Below are 16,191 nucleotides of genomic sequence, written 5' to 3' on the forward strand. Positions count from 1 at the left end.
AGCAAAAAAGATTTTTTTAATTTCTATTATCTTTCATGCACACATTCGTGAAATCTCTCTCTCTCTCTCTCTCTCTCTCTCTCTCTCTCTCATCTATCAATTCGTTTTTCGCTTATCTCAAACATATTATACCTAATTCAAATTAATTGGATTTTTTTAATCCTCGAGCACGATTCGAGGCATCTCATTCATGTCCTAGATTCATGCACGTGTATAATATATGCATGTACATACATAAATACATATACATGTATGTATGTTTATACGCGCGTGTGAGGCGGATCATGATAAAAGTGGTCAATTGAAAAGATTGACATATCCTTATTAGATTAAATACACGCATTTCTTGTGTTATATGCATAGAAAAGTTGTTTTCGACTTTATCCCAATGCGCTCGTGCTGATGAGAGTTGATGAGGGGCTTTTTTCAGCGCTCTCATTACAAAATTAAAGGATCTGGAAGAGCTTCTTGAGTTCCACCATCAGTTGCCAATCTGCTTTGATAAGATCTTCCCTAAAATAGTTCTTGCATGCGTCTATGCTTTGTCGACTTATCTGTAACAGTTAAAAGGACAACAAAAAATTTAATTTTATGCTTCACCTGCATTTATAATTATAATGCTTATAATTGTGGTCGTATTTTATTATTAACACACATTAGATATTCATGTATAATCCACTCTTTAAATTCATTACTGAATGTCCCGAGTGTGGCTTCAACTTAGGTGCGATACATTATTTATGTTTCTTTCAAGCTAATATTTCTCAAAATTATAATAATATTATAATTTAATAATAATAATTATAATAAAATTATACAATTTAGGTTCGAATAATCTATGTTTAATTATAAGTTATAACAATTACAAAATAATATATATAAAATAAGTGATTTGAAATTATTCGGTGGCAGATAACAAATTTCCTTGGCAAGCAAATCCTATAAGCGGAAGCTGTTATTCTAATTGATAGCGCCAAGCCCGAGAGTTCCTTATTCGGAAGTTGTTGAACGTTAAAAGAAAAAGGGAAGCGAATTACAGGGCAGGAAAATCATGGTTTAAGATCGAAAGTAAGTTAATTTGCTCGTAATGTGCGCTTCACTGTCGTACCTCTAGCTAAATCTACACCTCGATACTTTCATATGCGTTCGTGCATATACACGTGCATACACGCTCGCGCGAGCGCAGCCTTCTAATCAAACTAAATTTGAGCACAGAGTAAAAAAAAAAAAAAAAAAACATTGATGCCTAGGGAAGCGGAAGAAGACGATGACAATGAAACACAAATTCCATTAGCCGAGGCTAAAAATAACATCGCAGAAACTTCATTTCCAGGTTCGAGCGCAGTTGTACTCGCACGCAAATCTTATTATCGGCAAGAGAGACGGGATGGGCGGACGGAACTAGTCTAGCCGTGGAAGGAAGTTGCTGGTAATGTGTAGTATACATGTGCGCATACTCCATTCATTCATTGCTGTTTTTATTCATCAACAGACAAGGAGAGATAGAGAGATAGAGTTAGAGAGATAGAGATAGAGAGAGATAGATAGAGAGAGAGAGAGAGAGAGAGAGAGAGACGATATTACGTATTTGCTCAGGTTTGCGAACGATCGACGTTATTTTTGGGTAACATCCCTATAACCGATACCAACCCCATATAAGTTTACCCAGCAAGTTTACTTAAGCGTCGAGTTCCACGTGTGAACTTTCGAAGAATAACGGGAAAATCTTCGATTATATTTATCAAACACTTTCAAGATGACGTCTCCGAAACTTAATTTCATTGAATACTGACATAAGTAACAAACTATTAATTATTTCCTTTACTCACGATATTAATTAGTTAAGAAACATTTCATGTGAAACTTACCTTTTACATAACCAATTGCTTGAAAAACTCTTTGCATTATTTGTTTAAAGTATTTGTTTACATTATTATAAAATTTATCAAAAACATGATTTCTCAATAATAATAATAATAATAATAATAATAATAATAATAATAATAATAACAACAAGAACAATAACAACAATAATACTACTAATATTACCAAAAATACTACTATATCATAATTAAATGTTTCCACACAAATGATTTATTACGATGATATTACACGTATTACGTTTGTTAAAAACAATGAATTTATCAGACCTCAATGAAGATATCAAGGATGCGGGTTGGTTTTAATAAGACTCTTACGTGTATACGTAAACGCATAATATATCGACACTTATATTTTTTCAATATTTCTACGAATGGGTTAGGATTTTCCAAACGAGAGGTTACGTGAAACGAAATAAATTTATATTGAAAGGATAAAAGACATTGGTACATTTACTAATGTATGGATGGATCTTCGTTATGAAAACCTAGGAACAAAAGAGGCGTAAAGTGACTAGTGTGGGGGGGGGGGGAATTGTAATCTTCAATTGATTAGTAGAAGCATAGTTCAGTTATTTCATTGATCTATCCTATTAAATAGTAAGGAAATACAATACAGGATAATCGGAATTTTCATTATCTCTATAAATGTTATTACAGGTAAGATATTATCTCAATTGATTACAGCAATTGTTATTATTTTTATAAAATTAATTTTCTTAGTTTAATTACATCGTCTTATCTGTTTTTATTGTTGTTTTATTTTTAAGGATTTAGTTTTATGCGCTTTCAAGTTTATACAGTTAATACAAAACTGTTCTATAATTCTTTTTATAAATAATATTTATTCATTTTCATTGTTTCTTCTATCGTATGTGAATTGAAAAAGACTGAATCACGCATGTACATAAAAATACTTTTCATTGATTTATTAAAATTTAAAACCCACATCCTTCACGTATTCTCCCTAATGCATTAAGAGATAGTTTTTTTTTTTAAGGCCAAGGGAAATTTCTTTGTGCGTAGAAGAAAAATACCGTTTCTTTTTACAATCTGAGTATTTGTTCAATTGAATTAAAGCCTCGTATAATGGACTGGAAAGTATTAAGATTAAAAATATGTTTTTAAACTGTACAATATATTGTTAGTCATCTTCATATACGAGCATCAATGAGTAATATTTTCTATTTGAAAACTTTGTCTTAAATTATGACAAAAAAAACTCTACAATAATTTATATTTTTTTACAATTTATATGCTATCTCATGCATGTTAATAAATAAAATTGCATTTGATATTAAATTAATGTTTTTGAAGATGGACTTAATCGTGAAAGGAAAGCGTTTACTAAAATTTATCATTTATGTCATTAAAATTTACATATAATGAATAATTAAACAGATAATTATTAAGTAAGTGTTGTACAAAAGTTTAATTTCACAAAGATCATTTTTCAATCATTAAGCAAGCCAAATATAGTTTAAACATTGCAGCGTAAGAGTTTTAGTTGATGATTTAGAATTAATGCTAATAGTAAGTCACAATTTTCTTTAAATTTTTCTCTCCATTTAATGTCTAAGAGATTATTGCCTATTGTTGAACGTCGATCAACGACTCATTACAAACAAAGTCAAAATCTCAAATATATCAATACTGTTATATTGTAAAAACTATTGAATACTCGAATCTTGCAGATTTAACAATAGACAACAATAGACTTGAAAGAAGAAAAAAATTCGTTAGATCGAGTATTTATTTAAGTATTTACAATTTGACAACGGAAATGGAATTATTGCCACACCCAGAACGCGGATGAAAAGAGCTTATCGATTTATTTTATTTTATTCTAATCTACACCGTTTACATCCTCACAAACGCGCGCGAGGATATACCATAATGCAATGAAGTTACGAGGCTTCGTCGAGATAGACAGATAGTTAAATAGATAGGTAGATAAAGTGACAGTGTGTGTGTGTGCGTGCGTGTGTGTGTGTGTGAGAGAGAGAGAGAGAGAGAGAGAGAGAGAATGAGGGAGTGAGAGATTAAAGATACATGCGCGTGTGTATGTAGTGCGAGAAGGCAGGTGTAGTTTAAATTTTCATGGAAAGGTTATAATTTCGTTTGGCTCTTCGATTGTAGAAAGAGACTGTAGTTGCGTTTTCAACTTGTAATGTTCCCGAGATGCTCTCGTGCCAATAGTATCGAGTGGAAAGTCCACTGACGACGCCTCATCCCCTGAAAATTATGCAATGTCGTTTCTAACCATCAGTAGACTCTCTTTGTCACCATTGACAGTGGGGCTACTATTGCTTGGTAGCCGATACCGATTGTAGAAAATTCCGAAATATTGTTTCAGACGATCATTACGACATAATCTGTTACTAAGCGAATGAAATTTGCTCTGCCCTACGTGACGATTGTTTTAATAAAAACTAGGCCACATTGCCGAACGTGATAAGGCTGTTTTAAGCAAAGGATTTAATTTAATGGATTTAATCGTAAGATTTTAATGTACAATTGTACGAAAGTTTAGCTGTTTAAAATGTAATTCTATGAATCCTGGAGAGTGGCATTTGTCGATGTTTGCGACGAGCCGAAGTTTATTATTAAATTAAATATTCTTTTAGCGTATAAATAATTTATTTATTACTATTATCGCGGCCAGATAAAGCAAGTGAAATTATTATGTAATATTAATGAAACATTGTCATTTCTACTATTGAAATTCCAATATTTATAACATTGTCTATGTTAAATGTAGGACTCGTTAGACTTACAAAATTGGCAAGTGGAAGGGGGGGGGCGGTGGCTGGCGAAGCCCTTGTTTACGATAAAATTCTTCTTCACAATTTTTATGACTTATGGAAATTATATAGGAAGAGGCAATGTTGTAAGTTCCTGTAAGATACAGCGGGTACGCTCCCGGCGCTTTACAGTACAAATGTAGTTGAGCAAATATCGGATAAAAAAAAAGAAGCTGTAGGCCAAAATGAGCGGAAGGTAGATTAGCAATAGAATTTTGAAAAAAAATCTCAACTTCTAGAGGCTGGTCTTTATTAGGCACTGACTTGCGAAAATCCTAAATCTGCTTCCTCCCCCCTCCCCCAGACCATCCTACCAAAAACCGCCGTTACGACCACCACCATTCCACCCTTTTGATGTACATGAAGGCGGAACATCGGGAAAGGAGTTTGTAAGTGAAGGGGAGCAAAGGCGTGACGAAAGAGCGACTTGGTGGTTAAGGATGGAAAAGTGTCGCCAAAGAGCGAGAAGCAAAGTCTGGTTGTCGACGTACGCTCGCTTCGTCGGCATTTCCCGCAGTATCTCGTGAAAACGAGCCTTCGCAATCTGGTCCCATTGACGAAAGAAGGAGCCTCCCTCTGTTGTAACAGTTGTTGGCGCAGGCGCGCGTCTCTGTGTGTGACTCCGCTACGTGTGCGAGAGCGGCCCGACCGGAAGTCCAGCTTCATTCATGAATCTGCCACAATGGCAGATTGTGCGTGCATACGGCCGAGAATGCTTTTCCCTTTCCCTCTCGCCACGCCGCTCCTCCGTCATTCTTTCGCGTACGCAGGCGCACACGCGCAGTCGCGCGCATTATATAGGCATGTGCCCACCGGACGTGTTCGATGGAGGTCTTTCTCCTCTCTCGCTCTACACCCCACCCTCCCTCCCGTCCTCGTCCGCCTCACCGCCACTCCACCCCGCCCAGCGCTCATGCAGATTTCACCGTTAGTTAAACGTTCCACAACAAACGCGCGCGCGCATACGCACACGGCACACGGCACACGGCACACGGCACACGGCACACGGCACACGGCACACGGCACACGGCACACGGCACACGGCACACGGCACACGGCACACGGCACACGGCACACGGCACACGGCACACGGCACACGGCACACGGCACACGGCACACGGCACACGGCACACGGCACACGGCACACGGCACACGGCACACGGCACACGGCACACGGCACACGGCACACGGCACACGGCACACGGCACACGGCACACGGCACACGGCACACGGCACACGGCACACGGCACACGGCACACGGCACACGGCACACGGCACACGGCACACGGCACACGGCACACGGCACACGGCACACGGCACACGGCACACGGCACACGGCACACGGCACACGGCACACGGCACACGGCACACGGCACACGGCACACGGCACACGGCACACGGCACACGGCACACGGCACACGGCACACGGCACACGGCACACGGCACACGGCACACGGCACACGGCACACGGCACACGGCACACGGCACACGGCACACGGCACACGGCACACGGCACACGGCACACGGCACACGGCACACGGCACACGGCACACGGCACACGGCACACGGCACACGGCACACGGCACACGGCACACGGCACACAGCACACAGCACACAGCACACGGTCTTTTCGCGCGTCTCTTTTTTCTTTGTCCTCTCTCCCCACCAACCCCCTTCTCGACCGCTCCTCTTTCTTTCCATGTCCTGGCTCGCTCGCTCGCACACTTTATCTCCTTTCATTTATGCAACGAACGATAAGTTGGCTTTAAGTGTTTTGTCTCTCTTTTCTTCTTCTTTTTTCTTAACTTTTTTTTTTTTTATTTTTTTTTTTTAAGATAAGATTAATGCACTCATTGAATAATCTCGTTCATCTCCGCGACTAGCGCTTAAGTGGAGATAAATAAATACGCTCGAGGCCGTGCATCGGCCGTTCACTATCGACGTATATCTTCATACTCGCTCGATTCAGCGATGTAAAAATAGCGCGACAATGAAAATTAGCGACATTTTCGACGATGAGCGACGATGAGCGACGATGAGCGACGATGAATCATCGCGCGCTTTCATCGAGTTTGTTGAAAAACAATCTATGGCCAAGCCGTATTTACCCCGTGACATTGTGGTCTATTAGCTTTCGATTCAATATAAAACTCTGCGGCTCTGAGCTTAGTCGCCCTCGCCCTCGTTACCGAAACCCAGGGCAACGAGGAGTCCGCTATCGATCGGAAACGTGCGCTCGGGAAGTCAAGGATCTGAGAAACAAGCGGTCAAGGGAGGGGCGTAGGCGTATCCAGCTTCTAGAGAAAATCGCCGATGCTTCGACTGCTTTGCGAGAAAACGGATCTTGGATTTTCTCACCGTGGCCGTATTCCGGAAAGCTAGCGAGGAGGAAATAAATCATCAAGGGCGAGGTGTCCGTTAAGAGGTCGCTCGACGAATTTTCTCTCGCGCCTCGAGTGTCACTCGAGGACCATCGTTCGTTCCCTCGGCCTATCGTAGCCCTTGAATGACAACCTCCCATCACCTTTCACCCGTGCGATCTCTAAGCCCCCAGCCACGATCGTACGAGCAAATGCAATTAAGCGGACAGGCTAATACTTCCTTCGGGATTCCGCTTGGCTTCCGCTTTAAGGCGGCACACACAAGCTGCTTGTTCCCTTTCATCCTACGCACGTGCCGTAAAGAAGCGAGGATGCCGCTTCGGGGAAAAGTCTCAGGCTCGGGCCCGGGAAATCCGATTAGGCGCGCGATTACGGGACAAGCGGGTTAAGAGGCACGGCGAGGAAGAGGAAACGCGCGAGGAATGTTGGAGCGGGCCAATCGGCCGAGCGACGACGCATGTCGTTGTGATTTAGGAAATGGCTGATTATCTCTCTTTTATCCGTCACTTTCCAACGCCGGTTTAATGCGCGCGATAGCCTCGACGAGCCTCAAGAACGATATTTCATGAATATGAGGGGCGGGGGGTGGAGAGGTTTTTTTTAAACACCGAAGGCGCGAGATCGTCGCTGGGAAAATTCGAAAACCCAACAATAGAATGGAGCTTGAGTAATTCAGTAAGTAAGTAAGCAAGTAAGTAAGTAAGTAAGTAAGTAAGTAAGTAAGTAAGCAAGCAGCATTCGTATAAATTCGAAAGCCGTTATTATCGTCGCGTGTCATAAATATTTAATTTTTTATTACATAAGGGACGAATGCATCGTTTACTAATAGGCGGCTGACGACTAATCTCCATCCATCAGTTACTATCATTAATTTCACTCGATCAACTCGATATTCTAACAAGTAATTTAGTCCATCACCTTTCTGCACACGAGAGATCTTTTTGTTTTTGTTTTTGTTTTTTGTATCCCGTCTGCCCCACTCCTCCCACGCTACAACCCCGCCTACTCCTCATTACCCTCCTCCGAAGATATATACGAGTTACGCGTGATCGTATATTTTTTATTGTCAGGATAGTTGGAAATTTTGCGTTGCGGATCTCTTAACGTGACTCCCGCGACCTTAATCGACTAAAAACGAAAGAAAAGAAAAAAAATATATATATTAAAAATAGATAAATAAAAAAATAAATAAACAAAAATAAGAAAAAGAGATTAAAGCAAATAATGCTCTTTTGTTGGGGCTCGGGTGCTTTGTATGTTAAAATAACAAAATACAAAGGGATAATTCAAAGAGCCCATCCGTACCTCAGGTAGCGAGCGATATGTGCCTTTTGGGCCAAGGCAGTTGTATATTATTGCTGACAAGGGCAATTAGAATAACGAGCATTTTCAATGTTGAAAAAAGCAAAAAATAAAACAAAAAAACAAAATGCGCTAATGTTCCCCATCGAGCGATTGAAAAAACTTTTGCAAAAATCCTCAAAATAATTAAAATTGCATAGGTCGGCGGCGGCGCTTCCGAGGGACTTGGAGAATCGCAATTGCGAGGGGTATTCTAATAGGCGGGAGTTGAGACAGTCCTAACTGGCATTCTTCGTCCTTAGCCTGGCACTATGTGACTTTGACGTAGGTAAGAGCGCGCCATTCGCATTTGTCCTTTTTTGTAAAAGCGAGCCCGGCCCGCGTGCTGCGTGCTGCGTGGTGAATGTCGCTATGGGGGAAAAGTAGAAGTAGGAGTAGAAGATGGCAGGAGGACGAGGAGGAGGATGAGAAGGAGATGGAGGAAGAAGAGGTGGCGGCGGCGATGGCGGCAGGAGGGCAAAGCCGCTCAGGTAGCTATACGGGAGCGGCGAATCGTAGGGATCTCGGGATCTCTCTCGAGGCACACGTCGAGCGCGTGGAAAGAAAGTGCGCCCTCGCTCGGCATATGAAAGGCCCCGGGGCTGATCCGCCGGATGATGGAGACGGTGTTGTAGGGGAGAGGGGCAGAATGGGCGCACGAGAAGCGGCCTGCGGGATAACCGTGGGAACGAGCGAGCTTGGCGCTTCCGGCAAGTGGAGTGCGACCCTTCGGACGAGCGGCATGCGACGACGACGCGTACGCACGACGAGACGTAGCTGCTTCCGGCCGGGAGCCGAGGGACTGTCCGGGACACTTGCTTTTCGCGTGCTCGGGAAAGCTGCTGTCGTAGCCTTTGTGGGGTCGATCTGCCGCCGAGGCGCTCGCAGGACTCGGCAATTTCTTTTTTCGTGAGAGAGAGAGAGAGAGAGAGAGAGAGAGAGGCGGTAAAATAAGGAAACTGTTTCTTGTGTCGAAATTCGATGCTTACGGTAGAAAGTGCGATGCACTGGGGACGGTCGTAGCGGGATGAGTAGTGGTTATTCGGGGGGGGGGGGAATGACTGAACGCACTATCTAATTCGAAATTTCGATTAGAGGAAAAGTTGTAATACCGTGAACGAGGAAGCTGTAAAAGCCTGCATTTATCGCATAGTCAATCGTTATTGCATTACGTGTAGATTATAATTTGATTTTGTTAGGTCGGGTTTTTAATTAGGTTTTAGAATGGAGTTGGGCTGCATTTAAGGATAAAGTTAATGGAATTAAGGGACGGCCTATAGCTTCGATGTCGATGCGCGACCGTTGAATGAGGAATAAATTATACAATTCTCGACACCTCGAAGCCTAATTTCATCTTCAGTCAGCAGAGTTAGCGAGGTATCGATGGCCGCGGTTTCCGTTGGATTTAGCTCGCTTAGGATCTCATAGCAAGCAATGTTTATTATGACTTTCATTGGATTATTGCTAGCTTTATTCGTTCCCTTTGAAAAGTACGTTAATGCGGCATAGCGTCAGTCACTTATCGTAGATGACGTTGATGAAAGTGCGATGGGGCGAGCGGAAGGAAGCAGCAAACGTAAAAAGAGAGGCCGCCAAAGAACAAAGAATTCCGATAAAGTAAGATAGAGAGATAGAAAAGAAATAAGATTAAAGTGTATTTTACTCGTAGTCTCGCGAGAAATCCTTGTTAAAGATTAGGAAAGAAAGAAAGAAAAAAAGAAATACGGAGAGAGAGAGAGAGAGATGCGCACACAGCTTTTAAAGTATCACTGACTGCTTAATGCACCGTATGCGCCTACTCGAGAGCCAAGAGGCCGAGATATCAAAAGAAAAGCCGGGGCGGCGAGCGTGAGAGGAAAATGGTGAAAAGAGCCGTCGACGACGAGCGATTACGAAGTTTTTGATGGATCGTACCGCACGGGGACACGAGGGGATCGTCTTTTTTATGGCTTGAGGGACCACAGTCGGATGTGTTATTGCTCATCACAGGACGATGCCTTGCGATGCTCATGACTTCGCTTACTTTCGAGGGTAGCTTTTTAGACTTTTTGAAATTTGTTTTGCTCACCCTCGACGACGACGACGACGACGACGACAGGCACTCCACGCTTCCTAAGAATCGACAATATGAGCTGCGGAACCGTATTACGCCCATGAAAAACGAGGAAATACATCTATCGACACTGCGCACGAAAGCGATTATTGCCCCTTGAATCGAATAAATCTTTCTTATTTAACGATTACCTAAACTTCCCCGAAACTTCTTCAGATCGGGCGAAATGCGTGAAAGTGTCATTTGCTGATGAATCTCCGATTTTTCCAAGCTATCGAGTTTACTGTGGGACTTGGAATTTATCGTCGACAAATCAAAGCCTACACGAACGGGACTCGTTTATCTTCGTCAATAAAAAACTTCTTCAACTGACATTGTTACCAAGATATTGTAAGTAACATTATAATTGTAAGCTGATGTAAAAACTTCTTAATATCGTATTTCAGAACATGTCAGAAATTATTGACAAACGCACGTGTAAGCGATTCGAGTAATATAAATCAAACGCGCTCATAAATATGAAATTTAACATAAATAATGAATAAACCATCTATTTACATTTATTTACATTCATAACAAAAAGCCTAACATTTATTATTTGTGCATTATGCCGCGAATGAATTATCAAATGAATAGCATTTTATAGTAGAAAGTTTTCGTTCCAGTTCACTTTAATGTCATGGGAGTTGGAATAGCGATAATCCATTGGTATAATTATCGATATTGTAATTACGTATAAGTCCCGGCTGGATATGATGCTTGTAAATACATAAGAAGAATAGCAACGCTCGTCGTTCCATCTAGAAAATGACAAACATTATCTTAATATAATTATAGCCATTATTGTTATAATGGGGCGACACTTATTTGATGAAGAAGAAGAAGAAATTTAAGAATTTGTATTTCACAAATTAAAAGGGAGAAAGACTGAAAGTTAAACAAGTACGACTATCTTCACTCTGTCATTCTAGGATCGATGTAAACACGAATAGTACAGGAATTCTTAACGACACAGGCAAAAATGTTTCTTCCCTTAGTGGCCAAAATAAATGAATCAAGTAGCTGACTCGGTAAGGTGAAAGAACAAGGCAAAGTGAAAGAAGAATAAGAGAGGAGGAAGAAGAAGAAGAAGAATAAGAGGAGGAAGAATAAAAAGGGAAAGAAGAAGAAGAAGAAGAAGAAGAAGATGGAAAACATGAAGAAGAGGACAAGGAAGAATTGGAAGAAAAGGAAAAATAATGAACGAATGAATGAGCGGGCGAGTGAATGAAGAATGGAAAAGAAAAGAAAAAAGAGGAACTGGAGTTGGAGCATTTGCAGAGTCACCGGCGAGGCCGAGGTCCCATTCTTCCATTCTCCGTGGAAGGAGAACAAAAGCCTTCATCGAACTCGGTAGTCCGTGAGGGTGTGGCCCGTCCTCGTTATCCAGTACTTGGTCAGTGGTGCGTCGTCCCGGAGACAGCGCACGGAATAATCCCCACTGTCGGGGAGCGCGCGCCCGTGTGTCGCACAAAGGAAAGCGTACGTCCGGCCCCAGCTCCGCTTTTCCAGAAAAGCCGCGCGAAAGCATAATGTCGGCTCTCGCTTTTGTTTGTGCGCCACCGCTTTAATATGCGCGGACTCGTCCGGAAAAGGAAGATGCACATCCGGCGACCACCTGCCGCTGCTGCCAACTCGGGGAGCATCCTACGCGGCTGCTTCCGGCCTTCGTCGAAACTCTATCTCTATCGCTCTCCTCCCCACGGCTCTATCCCTCTAACTGTATCTCTTTTCGCCTACCTCCCGTGCGCCTCCGCTTCCACTACCCGCGCTTTCGTCCCCGCCGTAGCCGACGACAATACTTCCCTCCTCTCAACTCCTATCCTCCCCTGTCATCTCATTTTCATCTCCCCGACTTTCCTACGTCTTTGCAATTCCACCGTTTTTGCAAATCCTCGCTCAACGCCACGTGAATTCCCAGCGATGGCGCTTTCCTTCCTCCCTCGGGCACCGATGCCGAATCCGATAAATCGGTCGATCGCCGATGGAATTCTTCCGAGAATTAACGGAATTTGTGGCTTCCTTGTGCACTCGGTACACTTTATTCCCCGTGAGCTCGCCGTCGGAATGGAGGACTCTGGCTACTTTTGGCCGACGTCCACGCTCGTCGCATTAATTTTTCTTTCGCAATGAGCGTTAATCGACGACCCGATAGTTCATCAAACACCAAGCTTCCGTACAAATATACTTTCGGCCGAGCTCTCGTGCCAAATTTCGGCACCCCTTGCTTTTATTAAACTTGAATATTAAAGCCGAAAATAATGAGTCTCGGAGCTTAAAAATTAACGTAAACAAAAAACAAAAAACAATAAAACAAAAAACAAAAAACAACCAAAAACATAAAGGCCCTCCTCTAATTTATAATAATGCCAATGGAGGGAATAATAGTAGTAAGTTTACCAGCTTTCGCGGATAGATAAAAATGCCAATGAGTTCGCTTAAAATCACTGGCCTCCTTTTTTGCCTCGATCCGAACGTCGTACAACATGTATTTATCAAATTGGCGACGCTCTCCTCCACCGGTAATCGAATGAAATATTCATACTGCTCGCGCGGTTAAAGGTGGAGGGCACATTTCATATAATAGCTCGACGAGAGTGATGGAATGTTTGGGAGAGGTAAGGGCTCGCTGGCTCCTCAAACGCTAACGTGAAATTTAGCATCGAGTAGCTTATTGTGCAGCTTGGATTTATAATTTCTAAAACTTGATCGTAAGATACTTGGAGTCGGGTCACCGTGTAAATTTTACCTGAAAATGCGCCCTCGTTTTTAAATATTATCAACAGAGGGAATAAGTGACGAATGAAAAGGGCCGTTGTCGACAAGGTAAAAGGAGAATACCCTCATTAGTTGGAATTGCGCGCCCATTCATCCTTTACCAACGGCGTCCTTCCACGCGGCAAAAGGTCAGCTACGGCTTTTACTTGCCCAAAAATTCGTCTCTCCTATCAATTACGCTTACAAAGGGCGAAGGCAAAAGCCGCTCGTTGGAAATCTCCTGCTATAGAAAAGGGGGAAAAGAAGGAGAGCCGAATCCTTGGCTCGGCGGCAAGGGGGCCGTGATGAGGATGAGGGTGGGGATGCGCGCGCACATGCCGCTAAATCGCGCTAGCGCTCCAGTGAATGGGGATCTCGACCAGGTCATTAAAAAACAAAAAGAAAAAAATGAAAAAAAAGAAAACGGCCTCCAGCTCGGCATCCCATTCGGCAGTTCCTCCGAGGCTTCGATCCTGCCTACAACCCCTCTTCTCCACGAGATTATCGTCGGCTCGGTATTAGACTACCCGAGTACGCACTGTAATCCTCCTGCACTGGTCCTCCGCATCCTTAATGATTATGCCCCGTACCTTTGGATCGCAAAGCAACTGCGATATCCTACTCTTTCTCACTTTACCCGGCAAATTTCCTCGAGATCGAAAACAGACAAGTGGACGGAGAGCGGACAAGAGGCTCGCATTTTTAATTTCAATTAAATAATTGTCGCATAATTATGATTCAGGATTCGCAGATTGTTAATTGCTCACGGATTCGTCAACATCGCGTCTTTTTAGGCATCGATTCGCATTATATTCATACGTCATCGAGCGCATCTTCTCTATCCCAAGTACCCTTTTACTTTATCCATTCGCATTTCATTTACGACTCTTTCACATGCTCTAATCCAGCAATAAACTTCTCATTTTCTTCAAGCAGTTTATTTTATTCAATGACTAACGTAGAATTCCGATCCATCTCACATTAACATAAGATTATTAGTACAAAATTGTCGATAATGTTTGAGATGATTGAAATAATCTAGGCGACATATAAGATAAATTTGTCCGCCGCGGTAGAACGTCGATTTTAAACTTTTTAAGCGGTGAACATATTTGCACGACTGATGGGCATTTTTCATTAGAGGTGGGTACGTGTGAGGGTCGCGAGAACTGACAGCGGATAAGATAATTAGTTAATAATTAATAATAGTGCCTCATAGTTGCTCCATAAAACTGTTTTGCAAATCCTCTAGGTGTGTGCGTGTGTGTAAACCACCCGGTTTACCACTATGGTCCGAGGAAATTCGACGTGTCGTGATAACTGTCTCCATCTTCTTCCGGGTAGTCCGCTTAGCTCGCCGTTAGTATGCTTCGCGCACTACTTTCTTACGATCCACCGCGGCTATTAGTTCGTATCCCCTGGCAAAGACTGCGTCAATGGGGATGAGACTGACACCGTGACCTCGTTCAACTCTCTCCTCTCCGCCTGCCCTGTCAGCCAGAAGTGGAAGTCGACCGTGAGTACGAGTTTGGGAGCTCGAGCGCGATGATGAGCTTCGCTCAAGGAGAAAGAAGAGGCGGCGAATGTTACTCGACACCTTCGTCCAATCGAACGTGCTATTTTTCATTGTGCCTATGTGCAGGGAAAATTTTATCGCGAGCGGTGTACATCGCCGTGTACATATATGCGTATTAATCCCTCGATCATGCAATATCCAATGGAAATACTGAATTTTCTTTTACAAAAATTATTATAAGAAGGGCCGTTTTAATAGAGACATTGACACTTAAGATTGCTATTTTAGACTTGCTTTCGACTTTCGTTGAAGACTTTTCTTATTTGGGAGATTTTCGTCACTACGAAATTTAGATCCATCGATGACAATTTACAATAATAATTAAGCTTGTCAAGCGAATGACGAAAATTTTTGCTTATTATTATCGTTATTATGAGCATTTTTATTAAATGTTCGTATATTCATAGGCATATGACAATTTTAAGATAATGACTGCATGAATGAATTTGATTTAATACATTGAATTAATACACAAATTTTGTCTCTTCGCTTTATGTTACTTGTACACTATTTACTTCTTTCTACTTAAATCGTATGATGTAAAATATTATAAGAATCCTTAAGATATGATGTAATTGACAGACGTATACTTTCTTTTCGCAAATAATAAAACTCTCAATGAGGTTAAAAATCTTAAAATTCAATAAATATTAACTTATCAACTACATATATACATAAACATATCGTATATCATTATACTAAACAATTATAATATAATATATTATAATTAATTATGTGTATTAGTTACTGTTGAATGATATTTTTTTCTCTTCAATTTTTTTTTTTTTTTTTTTTTTTTTCCTTATGAGATAAGCGATTGAGAATAATAACGAAGCGAATGTGAAACTTAAGAATGCCGATAAAAATAGTTTAAAAGGTAATATAAAGGCATCGTTACATTATATAAGCAAAAGGATCGTGTGCTTTATAAGTTCATCTTAATTATTAAACATCGAGGACTATACCTGTTTGTTTATGAGCTTATTACAATATTATTTGTTAAATACATATTTATATATTTAATTCTTCCTTTACGTTAAATACAATTGAAATATATTGTATATAACAGTCGTTTTAAATTAAATAAATTTCGCGTCGAATATTATTAGCGGTCGTTGTATGGCAACGTAACGAGAGCCTTGAAAAATCGAAAACTTCACTTTTCCCATTCAAATTTGTATTTAACGAACCTCAGAAAAGCTTATCGAAATATGTTTATCAGTTTTCTAGATAGAGCAGTGATTTTTCATTGTTCATTTCCTGTAGCACCGATACACAATCGTAGATAAAGTCCTATATCAGCAGAGTGTATCTAAAGAGTATTGATTACGCGTGAAAAAATTTCAATTTTTATCTTAAG

General features: G+C 41.5%; 1 protein-coding gene across 1 annotated transcript in view; it reads right to left on the minus strand.

Moving 5' to 3' along the window:
• Positions 1-260: 260 nt before the first annotated feature.
• eIF5B (eukaryotic translation initiation factor 5B) overlaps positions 261-16,191 on the minus strand; it is a 136,824-nt gene continuing 120,893 nt past the window's right edge. The window contains exon 18 of the mRNA XM_011501150.1: positions 261-554. Coding sequence (XP_011499452.1) covers positions 447-554 — 108 coding nt within the window. The 3' untranslated portion in view covers positions 261-446. The remainder of the gene's footprint in view (positions 555-16,191) is intronic.

The sequence above is a fragment of the Ceratosolen solmsi genome, unplaced genomic scaffold, assembly GCF_000503995.2.
Source record: "Ceratosolen solmsi marchali unplaced genomic scaffold, CerSol_1.0 scaffold57, whole genome shotgun sequence".
In the NCBI taxonomy this organism is placed as follows: Eukaryota; Metazoa; Arthropoda; class Insecta; order Hymenoptera; family Agaonidae; genus Ceratosolen; species Ceratosolen solmsi.